General features: G+C 49.9%; 1 protein-coding gene across 3 annotated transcripts in view; it reads left to right on the top strand.

The window, feature by feature from the left end:
• Positions 1 to 14,849: 14,849 nt before the first annotated feature.
• BAIAP2 (BAR/IMD domain containing adaptor protein 2) overlaps positions 14,850 to 22,168 on the top strand; it is a 93,659-nt gene continuing 86,340 nt past the window's right edge. For all 3 annotated transcript variants that reach the window (XM_030533947.1, XM_030533950.1, XM_030533948.1), the window contains exon 1: positions 14,850 to 14,919. In XM_030533947.1, coding sequence (XP_030389807.1) covers positions 14,872 to 14,919 — 48 coding nt within the window. In that variant the 5' untranslated portion in view covers positions 14,850 to 14,871. The remainder of the gene's footprint in view (positions 14,920 to 22,168) is intronic.

The following is a 22,168-nucleotide window of genomic DNA, read 5'->3' as shown; positions in this document are numbered from 1 at the left end:
CCCACTTGTCCAGATGTTTTCGGATGTGCCCACAGTGGAACTGATCAGATAAAAATCAGTGACTCCATTGAGAACACAGGCCTTTAACCTCCCGCTGGATCTAGGTGTGTTTAGCCCTGGGGGTGATGCATGCAGCTTCCCAGCGTTTGCAGCTGGGTGATGGACCAAAGGCAGCAGGTGACCCCTGCATATGCTGCCAGCTGGCGCCTTTGGGTCACTGGCTCTATATCTCTCTGTTGGTGGGAGCAGGGGGTTTCTACTCTCCCCTGTGAACACTGAGCCAGGAAATGTACAGCTTCTATTTTTGGGGTTCCCCCACTTTCCTTTCTGCCCTCTTCATAACAATACCGTGCCTTTCAAAATCACTGTCCAAGCACTAAGTAGGGTAGGTAACGTCGTAAAGATGGGAAAAATCCAGGCAGAGAGAGAGGGAAATAACTTGTCCGTGATCCCGCAGCCCAGTGAGAGTCGGAGAACCCAGGAGCTCTGACTTGGAGGCCCTCTGCTGTAACCACTGGGCCATGCTGAGGACTTGCAAGACCAACCCCTCTGGCAGAGGCAGGCTCAGTTGGGCTCCCCAAGCACATTTTGAGGGTTTGCTATAGTGATGCACCATTCCCAGTCGCAGGAACAAGCCGTGCAGCTCAGGAGATCCCTGCTGTGCCCTTCACATGGCTGTGCTGGGGGGGACAATCAGAGCCGCCCCCCTGGAGGAAAGGCTCTAGTTGGTCAGATACTCCCCCTAGGCCGCAATGGCAGGAGCACGCGGGCTCTGGAGGAGGAGGGAATCAGGGCAATGCTAACAGCACCAAGCTGGGATGTGTGGGTGGGAGAAGAGGGGGATGCTCCTAAGGGCTATAGCCCCAAAGGATCTGCAGGCTGAATACGGTCAGGCAGGGTTAATCCGCTGCACACACGTGTCAGTGGAAGCTCCGAGCCCAAGCTGCAGTGCCCTCTGCTGGGAAACCCACCCTGTGGGGGGTGCTTTGTCTTGTTCCCTGAGTGTTCCCTTAGTCACGTATTTTAAGTGGCCTTGTCTCACTGGCTAGCTTGGCTGGTGGGAAAGATCCGTGCCATTTCCCACAGCAAGCATGGCTGGGAGCCGAGCAGCTGTTAGCAGCCTGGGGAACAGGGGCTCTGTGACCTGAGTGCAGAGTGGATGACGCCAGTGATACATGGAGCTTGGCAGGTGGCAGGAGCGGTACCTTTAGTGACAGATCAGAAGTCCCAGAGTCACCAGCCAGCTGCCCTGGGACTTCAGGGGGAAGCGCAGATCAATTTCCTCCCTGATTTCTAACCTGGCTGGAGCCTCACAAACGTAGCACTGTCTCCATGTGCCTCGGCTTGGCCAATCTCTCCCACCCCTACCCCACCTCTAGCCCACTCAACCAGCACTGAACTGGTGGTGGGGGTTCCCCACGTTCATGTGCCACCATGGACATGCGTTATGGCTCCTCCAACTTTTACAGCAATGTCTGCTTTGCTGCACAAACGGCCTGATCCTGGCTTCCTTTCAAGAAGCACTCGGGGTTGCCTACAGGTGTCTGCCCCGTGCTGCTGTTCAGCAGACAGCTCCCTTCTGGCCCTCACAGCAGGCTGCCCAGGGCTGAGATGAGCCAGGATATGCAGGAGCACATTGACAACGTCCCAATTTACAGCAACCGTAGGCCAGGTCTAGGCTAAAAATCGGAGTTGACCCAGCTGGGTCCCTCAGGGTAGTGAAAAATCCCTCCCCCCGGGACGTCGTTACGCCCCAATTATAGACAGTGCTGGGCTGATGTTAGAATTCCAGGGCAGTGGATTAACTACAGCAACGGGAGAGCCCCTCCTGTCCCTGCAGTGTCCACACCGAAGGGCTGCAGCTGTCCTGCCATTGTTTGAGGAGGAAGTAAAAGACTCTGCCTTGGGCCGGAAACACCTGGGAGATGCTGTGAGGGTTACCAATGCCTCAGGAAGAGACAGTCCATCTCTGCTTTGCTTAGCTAAGGATCCAAATCTGCCAGCTTTACACGTGCTGGGTGTGACCTCTCTGTGTGAGCAGCCCATGAAATCAGTGGATGTAACAGCTGAGCAGCGTGTGCAGGGGCATGCGCTGGGCCCTTAACACGTCCATAACACATCCCTAGGGATCCTGCTGCGGCTCTCAGCATGTCAGGGATGCTGTCCAGCTAGCCCTGTGCACATCTCTGTTTAAAAACGTGATGCATGCGTCCCAGCATCCCAATTATGCAAATCACACAAACTATTCCTGCTTCCTAAAACTTCCCTTGGGAGCGCCTAGTTCAGCATTACTGGCCTAAGTTTAGCCTTTCATCTCCCTGAGAGTGACACCAAGGAGCTGATCCTCCCGGCAGCATCTGGAGCAAGGATCCTGTTGTGTCTCTCTCCCCCTTGACCTCGGCTTCCTCTCCGGCTCGCTGACAGCGGCACACGTTGCAGCTGTTGCTCAGTGGGTTACCCCAGAGCCACCATTGGAGCAGAGGGTGAGTTTCGCTCTTGGCTTTTGCGCGTTTATTTGCTTTTCTTCCAAGGGCCCAGTGGGGTCAGTGCAATGTGATACTGACAGATCTATCTTGTTTTCCAGCATGTTGTATCAGCCCAGCTCTCTGTCCCTTTCATGCCTTCCCTGCATCCTCCTACAACAAATTCCTACCCGTCCATCTGGCTTCCCTCCCTCTTCCCATGGTCCCAGCCTCAATTACCTTGTCTTTATTGATGGTTGCTTTGTCCTCACTATCCATCTAGTCCTCCCACCCACTCCTTCTCTTCCATACTTCTGGCCTCTTCCCGGCATTCCCCACCACTGGGCGCTTGGGGGGGAAGTTGCTGTTTCACCCCCTCCTCCCACCAGTTTGATGTGCTACCTGACTGCAGGCTTTGTCCCAGAGGAGCCGGAACTGAGCCCTCTCCCTGAGTAAAGCCAACTGCTGAGCTGGCTGTGAAATTAACCTGGAGGTTGAGGAAGAGAATCGGGTGGGATTGCAGGGCCAGACCAAGGTTCTGAGCAGGAGGGGCTCAGCGAGCCTGTTATTTAAAGCAAGGCTGACAGGAAAGGACCGTCCGCAATGCATGTTGGTGGCAGGTCTATTGCAGCCTGCAGGTGCCCAGTCCATGGTTCCAAGAAGACCTCTGAAGACATTAGTTTGCTGGTTTCTGCCGTATTCTGCTCTGGGCCTGCTCTCATCTTCTAGCCATGCTAAACCCCACTCCCTGCAACCCCGGTCCTCACCCTCACGAGACAGCTCTGTAGCTACCTGGGGCTTCATTGTAATCTACAGATGTACCTCCTGGGTGAGAGAAGGGAGACGCTGCTTTACTCCATCAGCATAGGGGTTTATGACACATAGGAGCAGGAGAGCGGCGTTCGCCTGTCCCATGCTCTAGCTGTATTACAGGTTGTTATATTTTAAAAAATACACATACATATTTCCACTTCAATTGACAAAAACATAGAGACCTTTCCAACCCCCTAGAACTAAAACGCTTTCCCGCACTCCCCACCCTGTACCCCAGGGAAAAGAGAGAAGAACATCCAGTGGGCATCACAGGTTAGCTGCATGTGTGCGCCCGCATGCACCCCCACCCTCAGTGCATTATATTCACACACCCTAGGCAGGGTCAGGGTTGACTTTCAGGAATTACTACTGTTCCTTTTGTCGCTGGGGAAGATGCACTGGAGGTCAGGGATGGAAACTGATACTGGCACCAGCTTCCAGCACAGCATGATCTTACTGCCCCGCCTCTGCTGACCCTTTGTATTTCAGAGCAAAAGGCTAGGGATGAAGAAACTTGCTCATCTTTGCCCCTGCCCCCTCTTTGTTTCATCCACAGGGTTGCAAGCTCTCTGCCACCGGGACTCTCTTCTTACTACCCATTCGTGCAGCACCTAGCGCCCTGGAGCCCGAATCGTTGAATAGCCATGCTCAACCCCCCCCACACACACACAATAACACACTGGCGTAGGTTAATGAGTAAAAGTATTCAGCGACACTGCATATGAAAATATCGTGAAACAGGAACTTTCAACTCCTGTTAGCATCACTGCATCAGACACTCCCTTGGAAGAACTGGGCTGGCCACAGCCAGCATACCTTGCCCCAAGAGATGCCTCCTTTCATGCAAAATAAAGCAGAGGAAATGCGCATTGGTGCTGGGACAAGCTCGACGTTAGATACTCGGTGTGATGCAAGGTAAATCCTTTTCAAAAAGTTGGTGACTAATTTAAATGTTTGAAAAAAATATTGTAAGGGTGTGATTTTTTTCAGTGGTGCCCAAGTGGCTTTGCAGCACATGGCCATTAAAAAGCCATGGGGTGTCTGTGCCCACACAGGGGTGCATGGGAAAACCCCACCCTAAACGCTTTGATTTCAAGGACTTACTGCCCCCTCATACCATTTTTTTTCCTGCCTCAACTATCTATAGCTGTGTGTCTCCCCAGACGTTTGTGTGTGTTCATCACCATGGTACCTTCATCTCTATGCGATAGCTGCCAACTGCCAAGAGAGCAGCTTTATATCTGATTACTAATGTTTCTGCTTGTATTACTCCTAAGACACTGAAGTAAATTGCTGTTCGTTATTCCCTAGCTGTATTTTGATGAGCCGACTGGCCCAGGCTCACCTCAGCGCGAGTCTCTTCCATTGGAGTAACCGATGGGCCCCAATCCTGCAAATGTCTACGCAGGCGCTTAACTTTACCCATGCAGGCCTTGAGCCAGAGCTAATTAAAACCAGTGACTTCGGTGGGCTTTGGGGCAGACTCCTGGCCAGTCACATTGGCTTCAATGGGCTGCCTAGCACACGTAAGGTGAAGCATGCACCTAAGGGGCGACAGGCTCTGCCCTTGAGCAGGTTAAGTCGCTCGCTCTGGGTGAGAGAGTTTGTGTGTTCAACTGGGACTGTGAAAATCACAGCCGTTAAGGCTTTGTCTACAGTAACAACTTATGTCGGTTTAACGGCGTTGCTTCCGCACTCTTGAGCGATGCAGTTAGACACCGCGCTGTGTTGCTGGGAGGGCTGCTTCTGCCTCTCCGGGAGGTGGAGTCCCCATGCTCCCCGCAGAAGCTCTCCAGTGGGCGTAAGTAGCGACCTCACTAAGTGCAGCTGCAGCACTGTAAGTGTAAACCCTCTTCCTGAGCCTGGGCTCCCAGCTTGACGGCTGGGCTGTGATTCGAATACGGTTTGTGCTCCATGGGTGGTCAGCCATTCCAGCTGCTGAGGTAGAGCTGTGGGTGCCTCTGAAGAATGAACACTTGTGGGGCTTTCCCTCAGTAACTGAGTGTTTGGTTTGTGGCCTTGGAGCTGCGGAACAGAACCTGTCTTCACGGTGACTCAGCCTTTGCAGCTTCTCCACCCACGAGGTGGGGCCCTTTAGGTGCTGTGTGCGCCTCGGGCTGTTGATCTGAGCAGGAACGGGGCTGTGACTAGTTGGTGCTGGTTCATCACTTGGGCTGGGATAAGCCCTGGAGCTTGTTATTCCTCTGTTAGGAGGTGGCTGTGGGTTGCTAGCTGCTTAGTGATTCATAGATTTCTAAAGCCAGAAGGGACCACTGTGCTCATCTCTGACCTCCTGCCTCGCGCAGGCCACGGACCCGCCCCAGTGATTCCTGAATCAAAGCTGTAACTCTTGTTTGAACTAGAGCACAGCTTTTAGACACGTGTGTGTGTGAGAGAGAGTGTTCACACACACACAGATATATTATTTATGTATGTGTGATTAATGCTTTGCATTAGCAGGATGCTGGCAGCTGCCACTTGCCTTGTTTGTCCTTCCTCTGTGTCCGTTCGTCTCTTAGTGTGGAAGCTGTCCAGGGCAGGGACCATGTCCCCCTGCGGTTCGTACAGTGCCCAGCACATGGGCAGGACTGACCAACAACAATAATAAATCATAGCTGCTGTTTCTGACCTCCGCTTAGTTCACCAATACAGCCGTGGGAATAGCCTCCAGAAGCCAGTGCAGATACCCTTGCTGAGCTTTCCCCATATCCTACTTGGTGACAGCTATGAAGTGTTAGAAATTCAGGAAAGTCTGGAAAATGAAAGGACCCTAATAACATTAAATCTTTGACTGTTTGTTATGACCTCAACAAATGAACAATAGCCAAATCCTCTAAACAAGAATTAAAACAGCACCGAGGTATAAAGCTCTGAGCACTAGGTGTGCTTATGGAGTTCATATTTCTGTACTTCAGGACAGCTCAGTAAACCACACAAAAAAGCTTTAAACAGACTAGTTTCCTCTGTTTGTTTCAATGGCTTGTATATTTCAGAGCCTCAGGAGCCCTGGTTCTACACTACAAAGTACATCCACTGGCTGGCAAGACTGTCCCAGGGTGGTTACTGTATCTGGGGAAAGCTTTTGCTTGTTTGGACCAGCAGTTTGGTTTAACCCTTGGGTGCCCATACAGTGAGTGACAAACTAACCAAACAAAGATTGATGGATGCGGTAACTGATCTGGGTTTCCGTGGAAGTGCCAGACTGAGACGTCTTGATAGTTTGGACAGTGGTGAGAATTTTTGCCTGGCACGACCCTTCCATGGCTGTTCCCTGCTGACACCCTCAGAAAGAGACAAACAAAAAAATCTAACGTCCTTTTCACATTTTCAAACAAAAAGCCCCAGGGGAGAAAAAAATCTTCGAGTAAACTCATGAAATCCAAAGACCAAAACAGTTACTGGCCATAAGCACCACACAAAATACCAGCCTGTCAAAGGGGACAGGAATTTGCTCCCAACCAAAACTTAGCTGCAAGATAAAATGCCCCGTATGCAGAAAGAAAATCCACAAGAAAAAGCAGTTCACTCCGCTGCTTTAGCTCTCGCCCATTAGGATGGTCCCGAAAGAGACAAATCAGATTTCAGAAAATCATGTTAAAATTCTTTTAAAAATAAATTATTCTTAGCAGCATATCCAGGCAGTGCACACAGCAGGCAGCGTATTAGGACCCTAGTGGGGAAGCCATCTGCATGAGAGATGCAACATGCAAATTTCCTGGTAATCTCATTTAACAAGCTGACACTTGCAGGTACATTTCTGCCTCATACCACATCATTTGGAGGGGCTTAATGAGACTAACCTGAAATCTTATTTTCTTGAGTATTCTCTAATTTCAGTACATGCCAAAGAGGGAAGATTGAGTGTGTATTTTAGACTACCTGCTGCTGTCAGAGCAAAGATGGGATTTTAAAGGGAGAGCCTCTAAGAGCCTAAAATCTACAGAAGTGAGCGAGCGTGTGTCTGCCTCTTCCATATGGCGACTGAGTATCATATAATCATGGAAATTAATGACAGAAGAGGCATGTTAGATTTAGTCCATCCATCTGTAAATGCAGCCTTATTCCCTGTAGTACACAGACAAGTGGCATTTATTGTCCAGTCTTATTTGAAATGTGCCAAACAGTGGGAACACAGAATTACCTGACCAGACCAGTGACCCATCTAGCCCAGCATCCTGTCTCTACCAGCAGCCAGCATCAGCTGCTTGAGAGAAAGATACAAAGAACTGAGGAGTGGGCAGTTGTGGAATAACCTGTTTCATTCTAGTCCCCATCAGTTAGTGACTGGTTCATGCTCTAAAACAGAGGGTTTATATCCCTATTTCTTTTAATCCGATCTATTGTGTATGTTCTCATTACCCATATACTATAAAGGTCTCATTCCTTTTGGAAATCTGTCTGAGCTTTTGGCTTGATGGTATCTTGTGGCAGTGAGTTCCACTGGTTAATTCTGAGTTGTGTACATGTTTCCTTTTCTAGCTTTGAAATGTGTTGCCTTTCATTGAATGTCCCGGGCCTTCTTGGGGGAACAAGTCCACAGATGGCTACATCTCACTCCCTGGAAGCTTTACCAACTGTTCAAATGCGACCTCAGACCTGGTTCTTTCAGGCTCCTTTCCCCCACCAGCTCCTCCCCTCAACAACGAGATCCCAGCCAACCTCACTGCCTGGCTGCAACTTTGTACCTAGGGTACAGTTCTTTCTGTTACTTGGTCATGCTTCTTCAAGCTGTTGAATAGCTCTTTTGTCAGTGAACGTGTTGCAATGAGCGAGCGCGTCACCCACCTAGGAGCGCTAGCATGACACCATAGTGTAATCATTAAAAAGAAGCCCTAATGGAACTTTTAAAGTAGCTCTCTCGCACACTCACACACACCTGCAGTCACACTGGGCGGATTACATAACATGGTGTTGCTACAGTAACTTCACTCCACCCCAGCAGCAGCTGGAAGCGGATGTTAATGTGCTGTGAGCTGATACGTTCTCTCTCGGATAGAAAACACCCTCAGACAGAAAGGGAACTAGGGTTCCCATGAGAGGAATGTGGAGAGTGGGGAGCCCAGATTCGTATTAGGAATTCTGCAGGAAGCTGAATATGAAAGGCAGTGCTCCGAAGGGGATAATGTAGACTAGAGTAGGACTCCCCTGTGAGATGCTTCTAACCACAACTATTTCAAAGCTGTTGGTATAACTTCACTAATGCTGGGCTTGTTATAGAATCACGGAAACCTGGGGCTGGAAGGGGTCTCGCGAAGTCCAGCCCCATACGCAGAAGCAGGACCGAAGCAGACCTAGCCCATCGCTGACTGGGGTTCATCCAAGCTGCTCTTAACCAATGGGAATTCCACAACCTCCCTTGGAGGCCTATTCTAGAACTTAATTACCCTCAGACTGAGAAAGTTTTTCCTAATATTCAAACTAAATCTGCCTTGCTGCCGATTAAGCCCCATTACTTCTTGTCTTCCCTTCAGTGGATGTGGAGAACAATAGATCACTGTCCTCTTTATAACAGCCCTTCACAGATCTGAAGACTTATCAGGTCCCCCTCAGTCTTCTTTTCTCAAGACAAAACAAGGCCAGTTTTTTAACCTTTCCTCATAGACGAGCTTTTCTAAACCTTTGATCATTTTTGTTGCTCTCTGCAGTCTCTCCAAATTAGCCATCTCTTTCCTAAAGTGTGATGCCCAGAGCTGGACCCCATCCTCCAGCTGAGGCCTCACCAGTGCCAAGGAGCGCAGGACAGTTATCTCTTATGTCATACAAACACCACTCCCATTAAGTGACAGAGTCCTGTGGCACCTTATAGACTAACAGATGTATTGGAGCATGAACTTTTGTGGGTGAATACCCTCTGACAAAGTGGGTATTCACCCACAAAAGCTCATGCTGCAATACGTCTGTTAGTCTATAAGGTGCCACAGGACTCTTTGTCGCTTTTTACAGACCCAGACTAACACGGCCACCCCTCTGATACTTCACTCCCATTAACACACCCCAGAATATTAACCTTTTTCACAGCTGCATCACATTACTGTCTTGTATTCCATTTGTGATCCACTATAACTCCCAGATCCTTTTCGCAGTAGTCTCACCTACCCAGTTATTTCCCATTTTGTAATTGCGCATTTGATTTTTCCTTCCTAAGTGAAGTACTTTGCACTTGTTGATATTGAATTTCAACTTGTTAATTTCAGACTAATTGTCCAATTTCTCAAGGTCATTTTGTATTCTAATCCTGTCCTCCTTGTGCTTGCAACCCCTCCCAGCTTGGTGTCATCTGCAAATGTTATAAATATACTCGCCACTTCATTATCCAAGTCACTGATGAAGATATTGACTAGTCCCAGATTTAGGATGGACTCCTGCAGGACCCCCTACATATACTCTCCCAGTCTGACAGCAAACCATTGATAACTACTCTTTGAATATGGTCTTTCAACCAGTTGTGAACCCATCTTATAGTAATTTCATCTAGATGACGTTTCCCTAGTTTGCTTAAAAGAATATATTGTGAGACTGTGTAAAAAGCCATATCACATCTACTAAGCCAGTAACCCTGTCAAAGAAGGAAGTGAGGTTGGTTTGCTATGGCTTTTTCTTGACAAATCCATGCTGGCTATTCCTTAAACCTTTATCCTCTAGGTGCTTCCAACTGATTGTTTAATAATTGGTTCCAGTATCTTTCCAGGAATAATATAGAGAATATTGACATGAGGTTCCATCTGATCTATCTTCTTGGGGTCAGTCCAGGATTGTTCCTTACTCTGTGTTCTCCACTGCTTTCTTCTCTCTAGTTTTGAATGTCTCATAGGACAGGACTCACACCAGATCCCCTGGGAGAGTATTCCAGGAGGTTTCTCACCCTTGTTTTCTAGCTTGTTTCCCCTGCCTGTGGAAAGTGAGGCTGCATCTCTGCAATAGACAAAAGCAAACTATCGACATCTCTTGGAAATCTGGTTTGCAAACAGCAGGTTCAAGGTGCCCAAGGAAAATAACATAAAATGGATGAAACTGTAACCCCACAGTGACCTCGGTACATTCCTGCCATTGCCTGATGCTTGCACAGTGAAGCACGGAAACAAATGGACAGTTAAGAAAACAAATCAAAAGGAAATGGATGGCACAGGGCCTGCTATGGCCACACATCCTGAAAGTGTTCAGCAGGCCTGCTGCTGGGAAGCAGGGTTCTACTCCGGGATTAGCTGAACTCCTTAGGGCAGATTTAGTGAAGCAAAAATGCCTAGAACCATTCCGGGAATGCAGTTGCCTCTTACAGGTTCTTAAAGTGGGAAAAGCCATGGGCAGATATGATTTGGTAAATCCTCCTCTTAAAATGAAGATGAGAAGGAACACTGGATGCTTCCAGCTGGGGATCGGGGAGCCCCTCTCGGTGCTCAACCTTCCTGGGGTTAAGGCATACAAAGAAGCAGCAGAAATGTGGTGATAGGAAAGAGAGCAGCTCAGATACAAGACTAGTGCTAGATGTGAGACATTCTCCAAGGGGCCTCCCAAAAGGCCTCTTTTATTACAAGAAATGACAAATCGTTTTATCTTCCTTACCACAGGAACAGCTTGTTTGAATTGCTGGGCTGTCACACTGGAATTAAATGCAAGAACCCCCCACACCCATGACGTAGCAAAGAACCACTTACATAACACAACTAAAAATAACGTGATAAAGATGCACACAAAGGCTCTCTTCCCATCCCTCTCATCTGAAAGCCTTGCCCTGGTGTCCTCAGCACTGCGGGGCAAGTCCAGTAGCCCTCAAGTGAGCATCACCCACACTTCCAACTCTGAACACCCCCAGTCCGACTGGTCAACGAGGCAGAATACCTGCTGCTTCCTGCCTCACTGGGCTCTCCTGAAAAGATCAAACGTATCATTCCAGGCCCCCATCCCTGGACGTGAGCCAGACCTGTATGCCATGGTCCCATCCTCTTTGAAAGCTCACCTCTTACAAAGGGCAAATAAATCCCAGTCCTCCCAGCTGGGACTAGTTAACAAGCCAGTCAAAACAAAAAGCCCCATCCCGCATCCTTCCTTTGTCCATTGTCATCCCTGCCCCCCAGCGTGTACAACCGGGGCAGGTACAAACGAAGACCAGGAACCGGAGTCCAAGAAAGGCAGCGATACTGGACAGTCAGCTGGGCATCTTGTGGGCTCTACTTTGTTTGCTGGATGAAGGACAATAGTGGAAGGAAGGAGAAGTGAAAGGGAAGAATGTGGTCTGGGGTAGAACAACTGGTTTGTGCTTTCCCCTTCCTCTTGTTCTCAGAGCTCAGGGAGGAGAAAGGCAGAAGATGACAAAGAATGATCGAGAGGGAGATCCCACCAGACCCAGATCCTCCTCTAGGTCAGACATGAAGAGCTGCCTGCCTGCCTTCCTTGACCCCAAGGAGAGTTGAGGGAAACAGAAGCAGTGGTCTTGGGCAAGCAAATTAAAAACACTTGAAAGTAAGAGCAGGCTAGGGGGTGAACAGAATGCTCTGGGACCAGAGCCCCGTGCATCACCCCAGGCCATAAAAGGAAAGGGTTGGAGGGACATGGAGATGTATATCCAACTTGTTAACTACTGACCCCACGGCCACAGGTTTGCCCTATCCACACCCAGACGCTGATGTGCCTTTGCTGCCCCTGCCCACGTGTCCCTCCCCCGTCAAAATTATGCCTTTTTCTCCCACTCCGATAGGAGGAAAGAGATGCCCACCAGCCTGGCTGCAATCCAACTGCCAGCTTTTGTGGTTATGTTCCTCTGGCTAACAACGGTATTGCACCTGCCCTCCACGGTCTGGGAGCCTGATTGGCCACTGGGTACATTATTATGGCTGGGAAGAAAACATCTGAAACATGAAACAAATGTAACTGAAGAGACATTTGCCTGAGTTTGCTGAAAGCCTGATAGAGTAGCTTTGAGAGGTGAGCTGCCCCATTTACTTCAGTGGGTGCTGATTCAGAAGTCACCATTGTTAACTATTTCATTGTTCTTTATAGCATGGGAAAAAGAACAGGAAGAGTCATGCTGCAGAGATCAGTACCTGCCTTTCCCCCAAGGGAGTGGGAGTGGAGGGAGGAGGGAGGGCGGGTACAGCCTTTAATGACACAACATCGGGGTACAGTGGGACATGGTTGGTTTCATTCTGAAGGGGAATCAGGTTTCAGACATTTGGGAAAGGCAGCTCCGGGAGCCAGTCAAACCTCTAATATCTCCCCAGAGTCTCTCGCGCCTGTGAGGAAGCCCTGAAAGCCCTCGCCTGAGAAAGATGCTGATTGCGACAGAAAGGGAGACAGACAGATCTTGGGGCCAGCGTGGCCTTGAAGAGGTGGGACATGTGAGGGAATTCTGAGGGGCACCTAGGCCTCTCCATTTGAAGGGAACAAACGAGACACCAGATCCTTCTGCTTGGGGGCATGGTGGGGAACTGCATTCTATTGCTCTAAAACTCCCTCCATCAATTTGTTTCTGACCTTGATACGTGAGCAGAAGAAATGCTGCGAGTTCCTTTTTGTTCCCCCATGGGGGTCTGGACGTGGTGGGAAGTGTGCTTGGTATGAGTGTGATGGGGGGCAGGCCTGGGTGGGATGCTATGGGGATGGGGACAGGAAGTTGCTATGGGTGTTATCAGTGTGGGGGTATGTTATGGGGATGGAAGAATGGATGGTTAAGGGGTGTGGGGAGTAGAGTGTGTCTGGGGTGTTGGGGGGCAGAGGGTGCTGTGGGGTGGTTAGGGAGTGTTGGGGCAGGGGGTGTTGAGGGTGGTTTTGGGGTGGGGGTGTTGCGGGGTGTTTGGAATGGTTGGGAGTGTGGGGCAGAGAGTGCTGTGGGGTGGTTGGGGGTGTTGGGGGCTGTGGGGTGGTTAAGGGGTGCAGGGCAGCAGGGCTGTAGGGTGGTTGGGAGGCACAGAGCTGTAGGGTGGGTGCGGGGTGTTGGGGCTGTGGGGCGGGTGGGAGTGCGGGCAGCGGGGCTGTAGGGCGGGTGCGGGGTGTTGGGGGCTGTGGGGGTGTTGGGAGTTGTGGGGTGGTTGGGGGTGTTGGGGCCATGGGGTGGTTAAGAGGTGCGGGGTGTTGGAACTGTGGGGTGCTTGCGGATTGTGGGGTGGTTGAGGGTGTTGGGGGCTGTGGGGTGGTTAAGGGGTGCAGGGCAGCAGGGCTGTAGGGTGGTTGGGAGGCACGGGGCTGCACGGCGGGTGCGGGGTGTTGGGGCTGTGGGGATGTTGGGGGTTGTGGGGTGGTGGGGTGCGGGGCAGCGGGGCTGTAGGCTGGTTGGGAGGTGGGGCTGTAGGGCGGGTGCGGGGTGTTGGGGGCTGTGGGGGTATTGGGGGTTGGTTGGGGGGAGGGGCTGTAGGGCGGGTGTGGGGTGCTGGGGGCTGTGGCGTGGTTAAGAGGTGCGGGGCAGAGGGGCTGTAGGGCGGTTGGGAGGCGGGGCTGTAGGGGGATTGGGGGTTGGTTGGGAGGTGGGGCTGTAGGGCAGGTGCGGGGTGTTGGGGCTGTGGGGGTGTTGGGGGGTGGTTGGGGGGAGGGGCTGTAGGGCGGGTGTGGGGTGTTGGGGGCTGTGGCGTGGTTAAGGGGTGCGGGGCCGTAGGCTGGTTGGGGGGCGGGTGTGGGGTGTTGGGGGCTGTGGGGGCTTTGGGGATTGTGGGGTGGTTGGGGGGAAGGGCTGTAGGGCGGGTGCGGGGTGTTGGGGGCTGTGGGGGCATTGGGGGTTGGGGGGAGGGGCTGTAGGGCGGGTGCGGGGTGTTGGGGGCGTTGGGGGGTTGTGGGGGGGTTGGGGGAGGGGCTGTAGGGCAGGTGCGGGGTGTTGGGGGCGTTGGGCGGTGGTTGGGGGAGGGGCTGTAGGGCGGGTGCGGGGTGTTGGGGGCGTTGGGGGGTTGTGGGGGGGTTGGGGGAGGGGCTGAAGGGCGGGTGCGGAGTGTTGGGGGCTGTGGGGGGTGGTTGGGGGAGGGGCTGAAGGGCGGGTGCGGAGTGTTGGGGGCTGTGGGGGGTGGTTGGGGGAGGGGCTGAAGGGCGGGTGTGGGGTGTTGGGGGCGTTGGGGGTGGTTGGGGGAGGGGCTGTAGGGCGGGTGCGGGGTGTTGGGGGGGTTGGGGGAGGGGCTGTAGGGCAGGTGCGGAGTGTTGGGGGCGTTGGGGGAGGGGCTGTAGGGCAGGTGCGGGGTGTTGGGGGCTGTGGGGGCGTTGGGGGAGGGGCTGTAGGGCGGGTGCGGAGTTTGGGGGCTGTGGGGGCGTTGGGGGAGGGGCTGTGGGGTGGGTGCGGGGTGTTGGGGGCGTTGGGGAGTTGTGGGTGGGTTGGGGGAGGGGCTGTAGGGCGGGTTCGGGGTGTTGGGGGGGTCGTGGGGGGGTTGGGGGAGGGGCTGTAGGGCGGGTGCGGGGTGTTGGGGGCGTTGTGGGGTGGTTGGGGGAGGGGCTGTGGGGCGGGTGGGGCTGTAGCGTGGTGGGGGGGCGGGGCGCTGGAGCTACCTGTCAGCTTGGAGCCGTTGGCGGCCGTTCCTCCCCGCGGAGCCGGGGGCGGGGCCTGGGCGGGGCCGGGCGCGTGGCGGCGATATAAGCTCGGCGGCCGCCGCGCCCCGCGCACTCTGCTGGCCCCGCTGCTGCCGGCGCCATGGCGCGCTCCGAGGAGGTGCATCGCCTCACCGAGACCGTCTACAAGGTGAGCTGCCCTGGGGGCGGGCGCGGTCAGCCCGCGGGTTCGCCGGGGAGACTGTCCGGCCGGGCCAGCCTGGCGCGGGGAAGGCAGGGCGGCTCCGGCCAGAGCAGCAGCAGTTCGCTGGCTCGCGCTGCGGGGCTTGGCTGCAGCCTTTCGCTTTTAAGCTTTCTTGGCAGCGGCTCCCGAGCAGTGTCCGTCCCCTGGCTGGTTGCTGGTTAGTGGGTTGGGGTGTTGGAAATGTTAATTTGCGGCTGTCTTTCCCCAGTGCGGTTATGCAACCTCCAGGGTCTTTATTCTGAATTAATTGCAAGGTTTCTTTTCCTTCCTCTCTCTCTTTGGGGGCAGTTTCTAAATCTGGGGAAATGGGATTTTCTTCTGAGGGGTGGAAAAAAGATGTCATCTTATGTAAGCGCGGACCTGGCAGTGGAGTTGTGTAGGAGTCATTTGCAATCCGAACTCCCTTGCTGCACTTCGCTCTCCTTGGACGTGACATCCTGGAGTCAATTCCTCATCTTCGTGCTGGTCTCAAAGTGTGGTCCTGGGTGATAACTCACAGCTGTAGCTGATGGAGAAACAGCCTGCTATGGGGGCTGCGGAGAACCAAATGGTTCCTACAGCCTCTAGTAACAGGCTGTCCCTCTAACTTCTCCTCCCACCACCACCACCAGATTACATTTTACCAGGCAAACATTTTCATGTCAAAATGGTTCATATTAGTGGTTCCAAAAGTAGAGCTTTAAAATAAAGCCCGATTTCCAACCTAGCTGTCTTTTTCAGCGTGAAAGGCTTTTAAGGGTTTCCTTGGCTTTTGAGCCAGCTCTGGGTGTTGCCTTGGGTATTGAGATTGGAGAAGCTGGCATTTACAAAGCAAGCTTAGCTTATGATTGCCTAAGTGAAATCTCAAAGCCCTCCATAGACCAACAGATTTAATTGTCTTAAACAATTATGGGGCTTCCTGCATTGTACTGTACTGTGAAACGCACCTAAACTATTTCACTGCTGCATCAGATAACCACACCAGCTCTGCATGTTCTGTATGGTCTTCAGGGACCAAAGACGGCCATGTACAGTGAAATACATTTGTTTTTAATGACCATTCAAAAGCTGTGAATACTGTGCTGAAGAGGCAGACCTATTTATTCAGAGATCTCCTGATTATATATAGTATATGATTATGCTAGATGAATATGGGGTTAAAGAATATACCTGTTAAAGGAAGAGAGATCTCCTAGGTAGGCAGTGCTGCAACAGATGCCTTCCATGAGGGAAGTGTTATTAAAAAGCATGTCATTAGCTCTATGTCTGTAACTTTTTTATATCTGAGGTCAGTGAGTCTAGTGACTTTTCTTTTTTTCCCTTCATTTTGGTTGTGAAACTCTGTTCTCGCACTGTGTGAATTAGGGTAAATGAAGTGGTTCTGCTCTGTTGGAGCCTGTGACCAACTCTGATATAATACCTCTAACCTAGGATATTATGCAGGCTGTCATGCGTTAAACTGGAGCAGTTATGCTATTGTCTGTTTTATAAATGGCTGGAGCACTGAGCTATTTGTAAGCATAAAGCAAGTGAAATTGTGGTAGGAAAACTTAGGCCCAAAGCATTCAACACAGCACAGTTTGAAAAGGCTGGTTTTCCTTGTGATCTCCTTAAGGCATAATCCTCATATGACCAGTCACAATTCCATTTTAGTAAAAATGATGAACTAAAGTCCTATTTTCTGTTCTGTTGTCATGGCCAATTTGATAATGAGGTTTCTCATGTCTGTGAAAATGTAATTAGATTATGACTGATAATGTTTAACTCTGCTAGCATTGCAAGTATCCATGGGCTGCATTCCTTCATGGAAAATCATCTGATTTAATGGAAGCAACCTAGCAATGCAGATTGTTGTTTGGCCATGGATATTCCAGATGCACGGATGTTAACTTTCCCTTGCAGTCTGAATGCTCTCTTGTTCTCTGTGATAGTATTGTGCTAATCGGTAAGGTTCAGTGTCTAAGAATTATGTATGTGCTTAAGCTGAGCAAACACAGTGATAATAGTTGTTGAATAAGTAAACTGGACTTGCCAGTCTTCAGAATCGAGTGACTTGTATGAGTCAGTCTCCAAGGTCAGTTGCTACTGAGTGGTTTCTGCTGGTGGCTCAGCCATAGTGAAGATGTTGTCTTTGAAGATCTGTGTTAATAGCCTGTTTGCAGTGTGGGTACGGATTTCTTTGGGAGCGGGTATTGGATCCTTCTGTGAACTTGCTGCATGGCATGTTTGTTGTGGCCATGTGATATCCTGGTGCTGTTTACCTTGGCAGTTGCAAACTGAACTTGATTTTTGAGCTTTGTGTTTGGGTTGGCCAAGAGAGACTTCAAGGGGTTCTAGTTTGAAAACAGCTGAATAAAGTTTATGCTATTTATTTCTCCAGGGAAGAAAGTACAAATGTTAGCATGGCCCCTCAGAGTGGGATTGCACTGGTATCTGGCAGTTCACCTCTATGGGTTGTAACTGGCTTCATCAGTTTCTGTACTATCTACATAGTCAGTCAGCCAAACTCGAGTTTTTAACTCTTTTGCTTGCGAAGAAAACCTTCTGAATGTGTACAGCTACAGTGCTGCTTTACTCAGTTTGCAGACTGAAAGGCAGCAATTATAATGACAATAATAAACTTTCAGAGCCTGACCTAGGGTACAAATCCTGGCACCTGGTTAAAATGCAGCTGTCCTGGTTAAAATACATTTCATCTTGCAGTGTGACCAGAACCCACATTTAAAAAGTGTGAACTGACCCTATTCATCTCAACATCACATTGACTCTGAAGCCTGAGGATAACAATTTAAACTATAGCAGTGTTGTTAACTGTTCCACCGTTGGTCATTTTGTAGAACATTCTGTCAGCTGGAGGATAGAGAAAGATAACTTGGCATCATGGGTGAATTTTGAGTAAGGTATTGTCATTTTTTTTCTAACTTGGCCCCTAATGGCTTCCAAAGCATGAATCCATGCCTGATCCAGGTATTTTAATTCCAAATGAAGCCAAGGCACTGAAATTGTTTGCTTATGGGTTGTATTGGGGGAGGGGATAGCTCAGTGGTTTGAGCACTGGCCTGCTAAACCCAGGGTGTGAGCTCAGTCCTTGAGGGGGCCATTTAGGGATTTGGGGCAAAAATCTGTCTGGGGATTGGTCCTGCTTTGAGCAGAGGGTTGGACTAGATACCTCCTGAGGTCCCTTCCAGCCCTGATATTCTATGGTCCTGTGATTAAAGGAAGCTAAAGCACTGAACTCTTGTGAGCTATGTTAACATTTCTGTCCTTGTGAATAGTGCGTGTTTGTCAGTAGAAATAAAAGAATCCTCTTGCCATGTGAAGATGTCCAACAGGAGTTATTGCCTGGGATCCTTACTGAAACTTGAAGTTTGCTCATGAGGATTAGCAAACATCTAAAGAAATTATCCAGGAGACAAGATTCAGGATCCCATCCAACTCCATTAAAGTCAAGAGGAGTTGTTTCAACCAGTGAAAGCTTAGTCAAGTGTCTCAGGGTGTCGACTGGGGACAAGGAGGGAAAGTGTGTATTGGTTTGTTAGTGATGCAGTTTTCCTGCTGCGTATTTGATAGGATTTTTGGGTATTCATAGTTACTATCTGCGGACACCATCACATGAACTTATGTGTTCCAGGAGATTTAACAAAGCTTCCTTACAAACCCTACTATAGGGAAGCCAGTTGCCACTGCAAGTGGGTACAGAGTGGAAGGGTTCCCACAGCTTGTCATGTTAAGTTCATATTCATGAGTTCTTGGAAAAACAGTAAATGTCCTTGTTTTAAAGAAACAAGGAGTGGTGAGGGAATATCTTTTAATGGATTAACTTTTGTTTGGTGAGAGACAAGCTTTTGAGCTACAGAGAGCTCTCCTTCCAGTCTTAATTTTAAACAGACCCACGGTTTGTTGGTCTTGCTGATAGTCTGGTATTCTTCGCTGGTGACCCAGGGATGGCACTTCCCTAAAACGGATCTAAGCTCTGGATTCCCCAGGTCAAACACTCACATTTTAATTTTGAGTTCTCTTTTGCTCAAGCATTACTCGGCTTTGAATCCCAAACTTCTGCTCCGGTGGATTTTCTGCAGCAGCCTGTGCCTTGCTTTGGGAGGCAGGACCCAATCCTGAGTAAATGGAGGAAGTATGGATCTCCTTGCCACTGCAATGCAGTTACTGAATTGCAGACCTCACTATGGGGGCACCCACTTTCTGCCCAGGTGGGTGGAAGGGAAAGCAACTCAGCACCATTGACTGACTGGGAACCATCTCACTGCCAGCTGTGCTGTGTGGCTGGAGCTCTTTGCAGGTGGCACCTTGATGTCCTCCATTACAATGTCTGGAGCAGGCAGCTGGCTTTTGGCAACTAGTTTATATAGCGAAGAAGCCTCAGTCCTTGGCCCTCATGCCAAGGCTTTCCTGAGGCATCCTGATTAGGAAGGCCCTTCATAATTATTTTCCAGAACCGGTGCTCGCCCTCAGAATGATTGCAGTTAATGAGATGGTGGAAGAGCTGTCAGCCTCCCCCGTGCTGATGCTGCCGCTACAATCAGCTGCCTACACATGCGGAGTAATTACAGAGAGGGATGGAGGAAGCTGGCACCTTCCGCCAACATAATCCCACTTTCCCCAGGCGCTGATTCATCCGTGTGGACCTTATTGTATCAGCACAGCTGCTGCAATGGTTCTGAGACTTAGAGGAGCTTTGCTGCTAGCACAGGCGACATGTGAAACTTGGCGCATGCCTGGTGACCAACTTTTTCAGCAAGGGAAAAGGGGTATTGCTTCTCCAAACAAATAGTTACGCTTACATACGGAGCATTTGTATTTGGCAAAAGTATGAAAGACCTGGTGACTTTTTCTTCCCCAGAAGAGTAGGCTGTTCTCAGTGATGAGGAGTTAAATTACTGGGAGCTTCAGTCCAGCTTCCTTTTCATGTTACAAACCACTTTTCAAACGGAAGAGTGGTTTTGCAAGGATTTCTGGACTGCTGCACTGAGGAAAGGTTCCTTTTAAAAAAAAAAGTCTTGAGCAAAGGAAGGCAGAATTCCTTACTCAGTTGCTACACATCAGAAGTAATAAATGTCATTGCTACCATAACAGCCACTATTCAGAGTCTGGAGGGAAGGAATGAGAATCTCGCTCAAGTGAATCAGAGGGGAAATGGTGGGTGATTTTGTGTGTGGCAACAGGAGGGAATATGTGGGCTGGCAAAGGGGGGAGCATTAGTCCCAGAAGTGATCCTATACCACCATGTGAATTTCATGCATTGTGCTCCTCTGCTGCTCCTTCGACCAAAAGAGTTTGCATTGCAGGAAGCACTAGGCAAACAGAAAATCCACTGACTGAGGATGGCTACAGTGCTGGAAATGACTGTTTCTCCTGCCCTGTGGCTTTTCAGGGTTTGTTCCTCCTTCAGTTTCATATTGTGCAGTTGCTGTTGAATTCTGACAGGGATTTTTGCTTTTTGCTCAGACAACTGATCCCTGAAAATTATCTAAATTAATATGGAAGCTTTAGAAAGGAAGTTGATTGTAACTTACATTTTTATAGTGCCTTTCTTCCCAAAGAATCCCAAATCACTTCCCAAACTCTCTAACTGGCACCGTTGAAATGCAGCCACCTCTGGAGTGGAGCTCAGCTGGCTGTTGCCTTTAGGCTTGTTATACTGAGCTAGCTTGTTGTGCTACTAGCTCTTTCTCCCCCTCCCCCCATTATTTGTAGCTCAAGTGCAGTATGTCATGGATCTTCCCATTTCCCAAATCGCTCATACAAAGTAGTTTAGCCAAGTTGAAGCCTTTGGTTTGATAGTGTTTTGTAGCATGATATCTGCAGCATGTAGTGCGGGTTCCCTTCCTATTGGACCATGTCAATGGATTCATTCTCTCCAGGCTGACTGCGGGCTCTGGGAATGAAAGCAAAAGCTGCAAAGAAGCTCTGACTCAGGGGTAGGCAACCTATGGCACAGGTGCCAAAGGCGGCATGCAAGCTGATTTTTCAGTGGCACTTACACCACCTGGGTCAGGGCTACCAGTCTGAGGGGGGGGGAGGCGCTCTGCATTTTAATTTTAAAAGAAGCTTCTTAAACATTTTGAAACCTTATTAACTTTACCTACAACAGTAGTTTAGTTATATATTAGACGTCTAGAAAGAGACCTTCTAAAAACATTGAAATGTATTACTGGCACGCAAAACCTTACATTAGAGTGAATAAATGAAGACTCAGCACACCACCTCAGAAAGGTTGCTGACCCCTGCTCTAACTGGTCCAAGTGGCAGTTATACTTATCAATGCCCATTCAATATTTAAAGTAGCAGATGAAGCATCTCTACCAGGTGATACCATGGGTCAGCTGAGCTCAGCATTCTGGCAATCTGCACAACGCTATTCCCACGCTTGATTTGCTTCAAGATCCTGGTCTTAATTTTCAGAGTCAGTTGGGGCTCAGCCCATGGTGATCTCTGCCCATCTCCCCCTCCATGTGGAAGCTGTGACTGTCACGGACACTCTGAAATGAAACCCTTGGTCTGGCCAGGTATGTGGCTTTTTTTGGCATGGGCCTCCTTTTGATGGAACACCCTTCCAGTAGAGATGCTGGTGAACTCCAATCTTGCATTTTGCCAGATGCCGCACAGTAAGCCCCACAGTACCATCTGAGGAGTAGCCATTTGCATGTGTGTGGAAATGCTCCAAATGAACCGCACATTCACCGGATGAGGGAGTGGAGGAGAATGATTCTGCGTATGTACTATTGCATTATGTTACACTGTTATTGCCTAGGTGATGTGGGGACAGTGTCACTTGCAATACATAGAGACCAGTGTTGTGTACCTTTGATTCCAGCTTCCTGGGTGGGAGGTTCCTAGAGGCAGAAAGGGAAGGTATGTATTGAGCCTGCTTATAATTGAAATCTGACTTACTAATGAGTCCAGCCTAGCTTCTCAAGCAGAAGCTCAGCCTATTGAAACTATGAAGCACTGTTTTAAACACAGGGTGGGACAGACTGAGATGTAAAGAGTCATCTGGGTTTGGGTATTAAATATTAATACTGAGATAATGAGGTGAGTTTCTGAAGCTGGTGTGAGCCATTTAGCAATCAGAGTTCCTTGCAGCAGTTCTTGCGCTTTCGTAGCATGACCACATCTGAGCAGAGAATGTCTAATGAACGCTTCCCCTCCCAGTTATGATTGCCTTGACCTCCCCTGCCCCACTGGTCATGGTCACATA

The sequence above is a fragment of the Gopherus evgoodei genome, chromosome 15, assembly GCF_007399415.2.
Source record: "Gopherus evgoodei ecotype Sinaloan lineage chromosome 15, rGopEvg1_v1.p, whole genome shotgun sequence".
Lineage (NCBI taxonomy): Eukaryota > Metazoa > Chordata > Testudines > Testudinidae > Gopherus > Gopherus evgoodei.
This window is presented reverse-complemented; position numbering and strand designations above follow the sequence as displayed.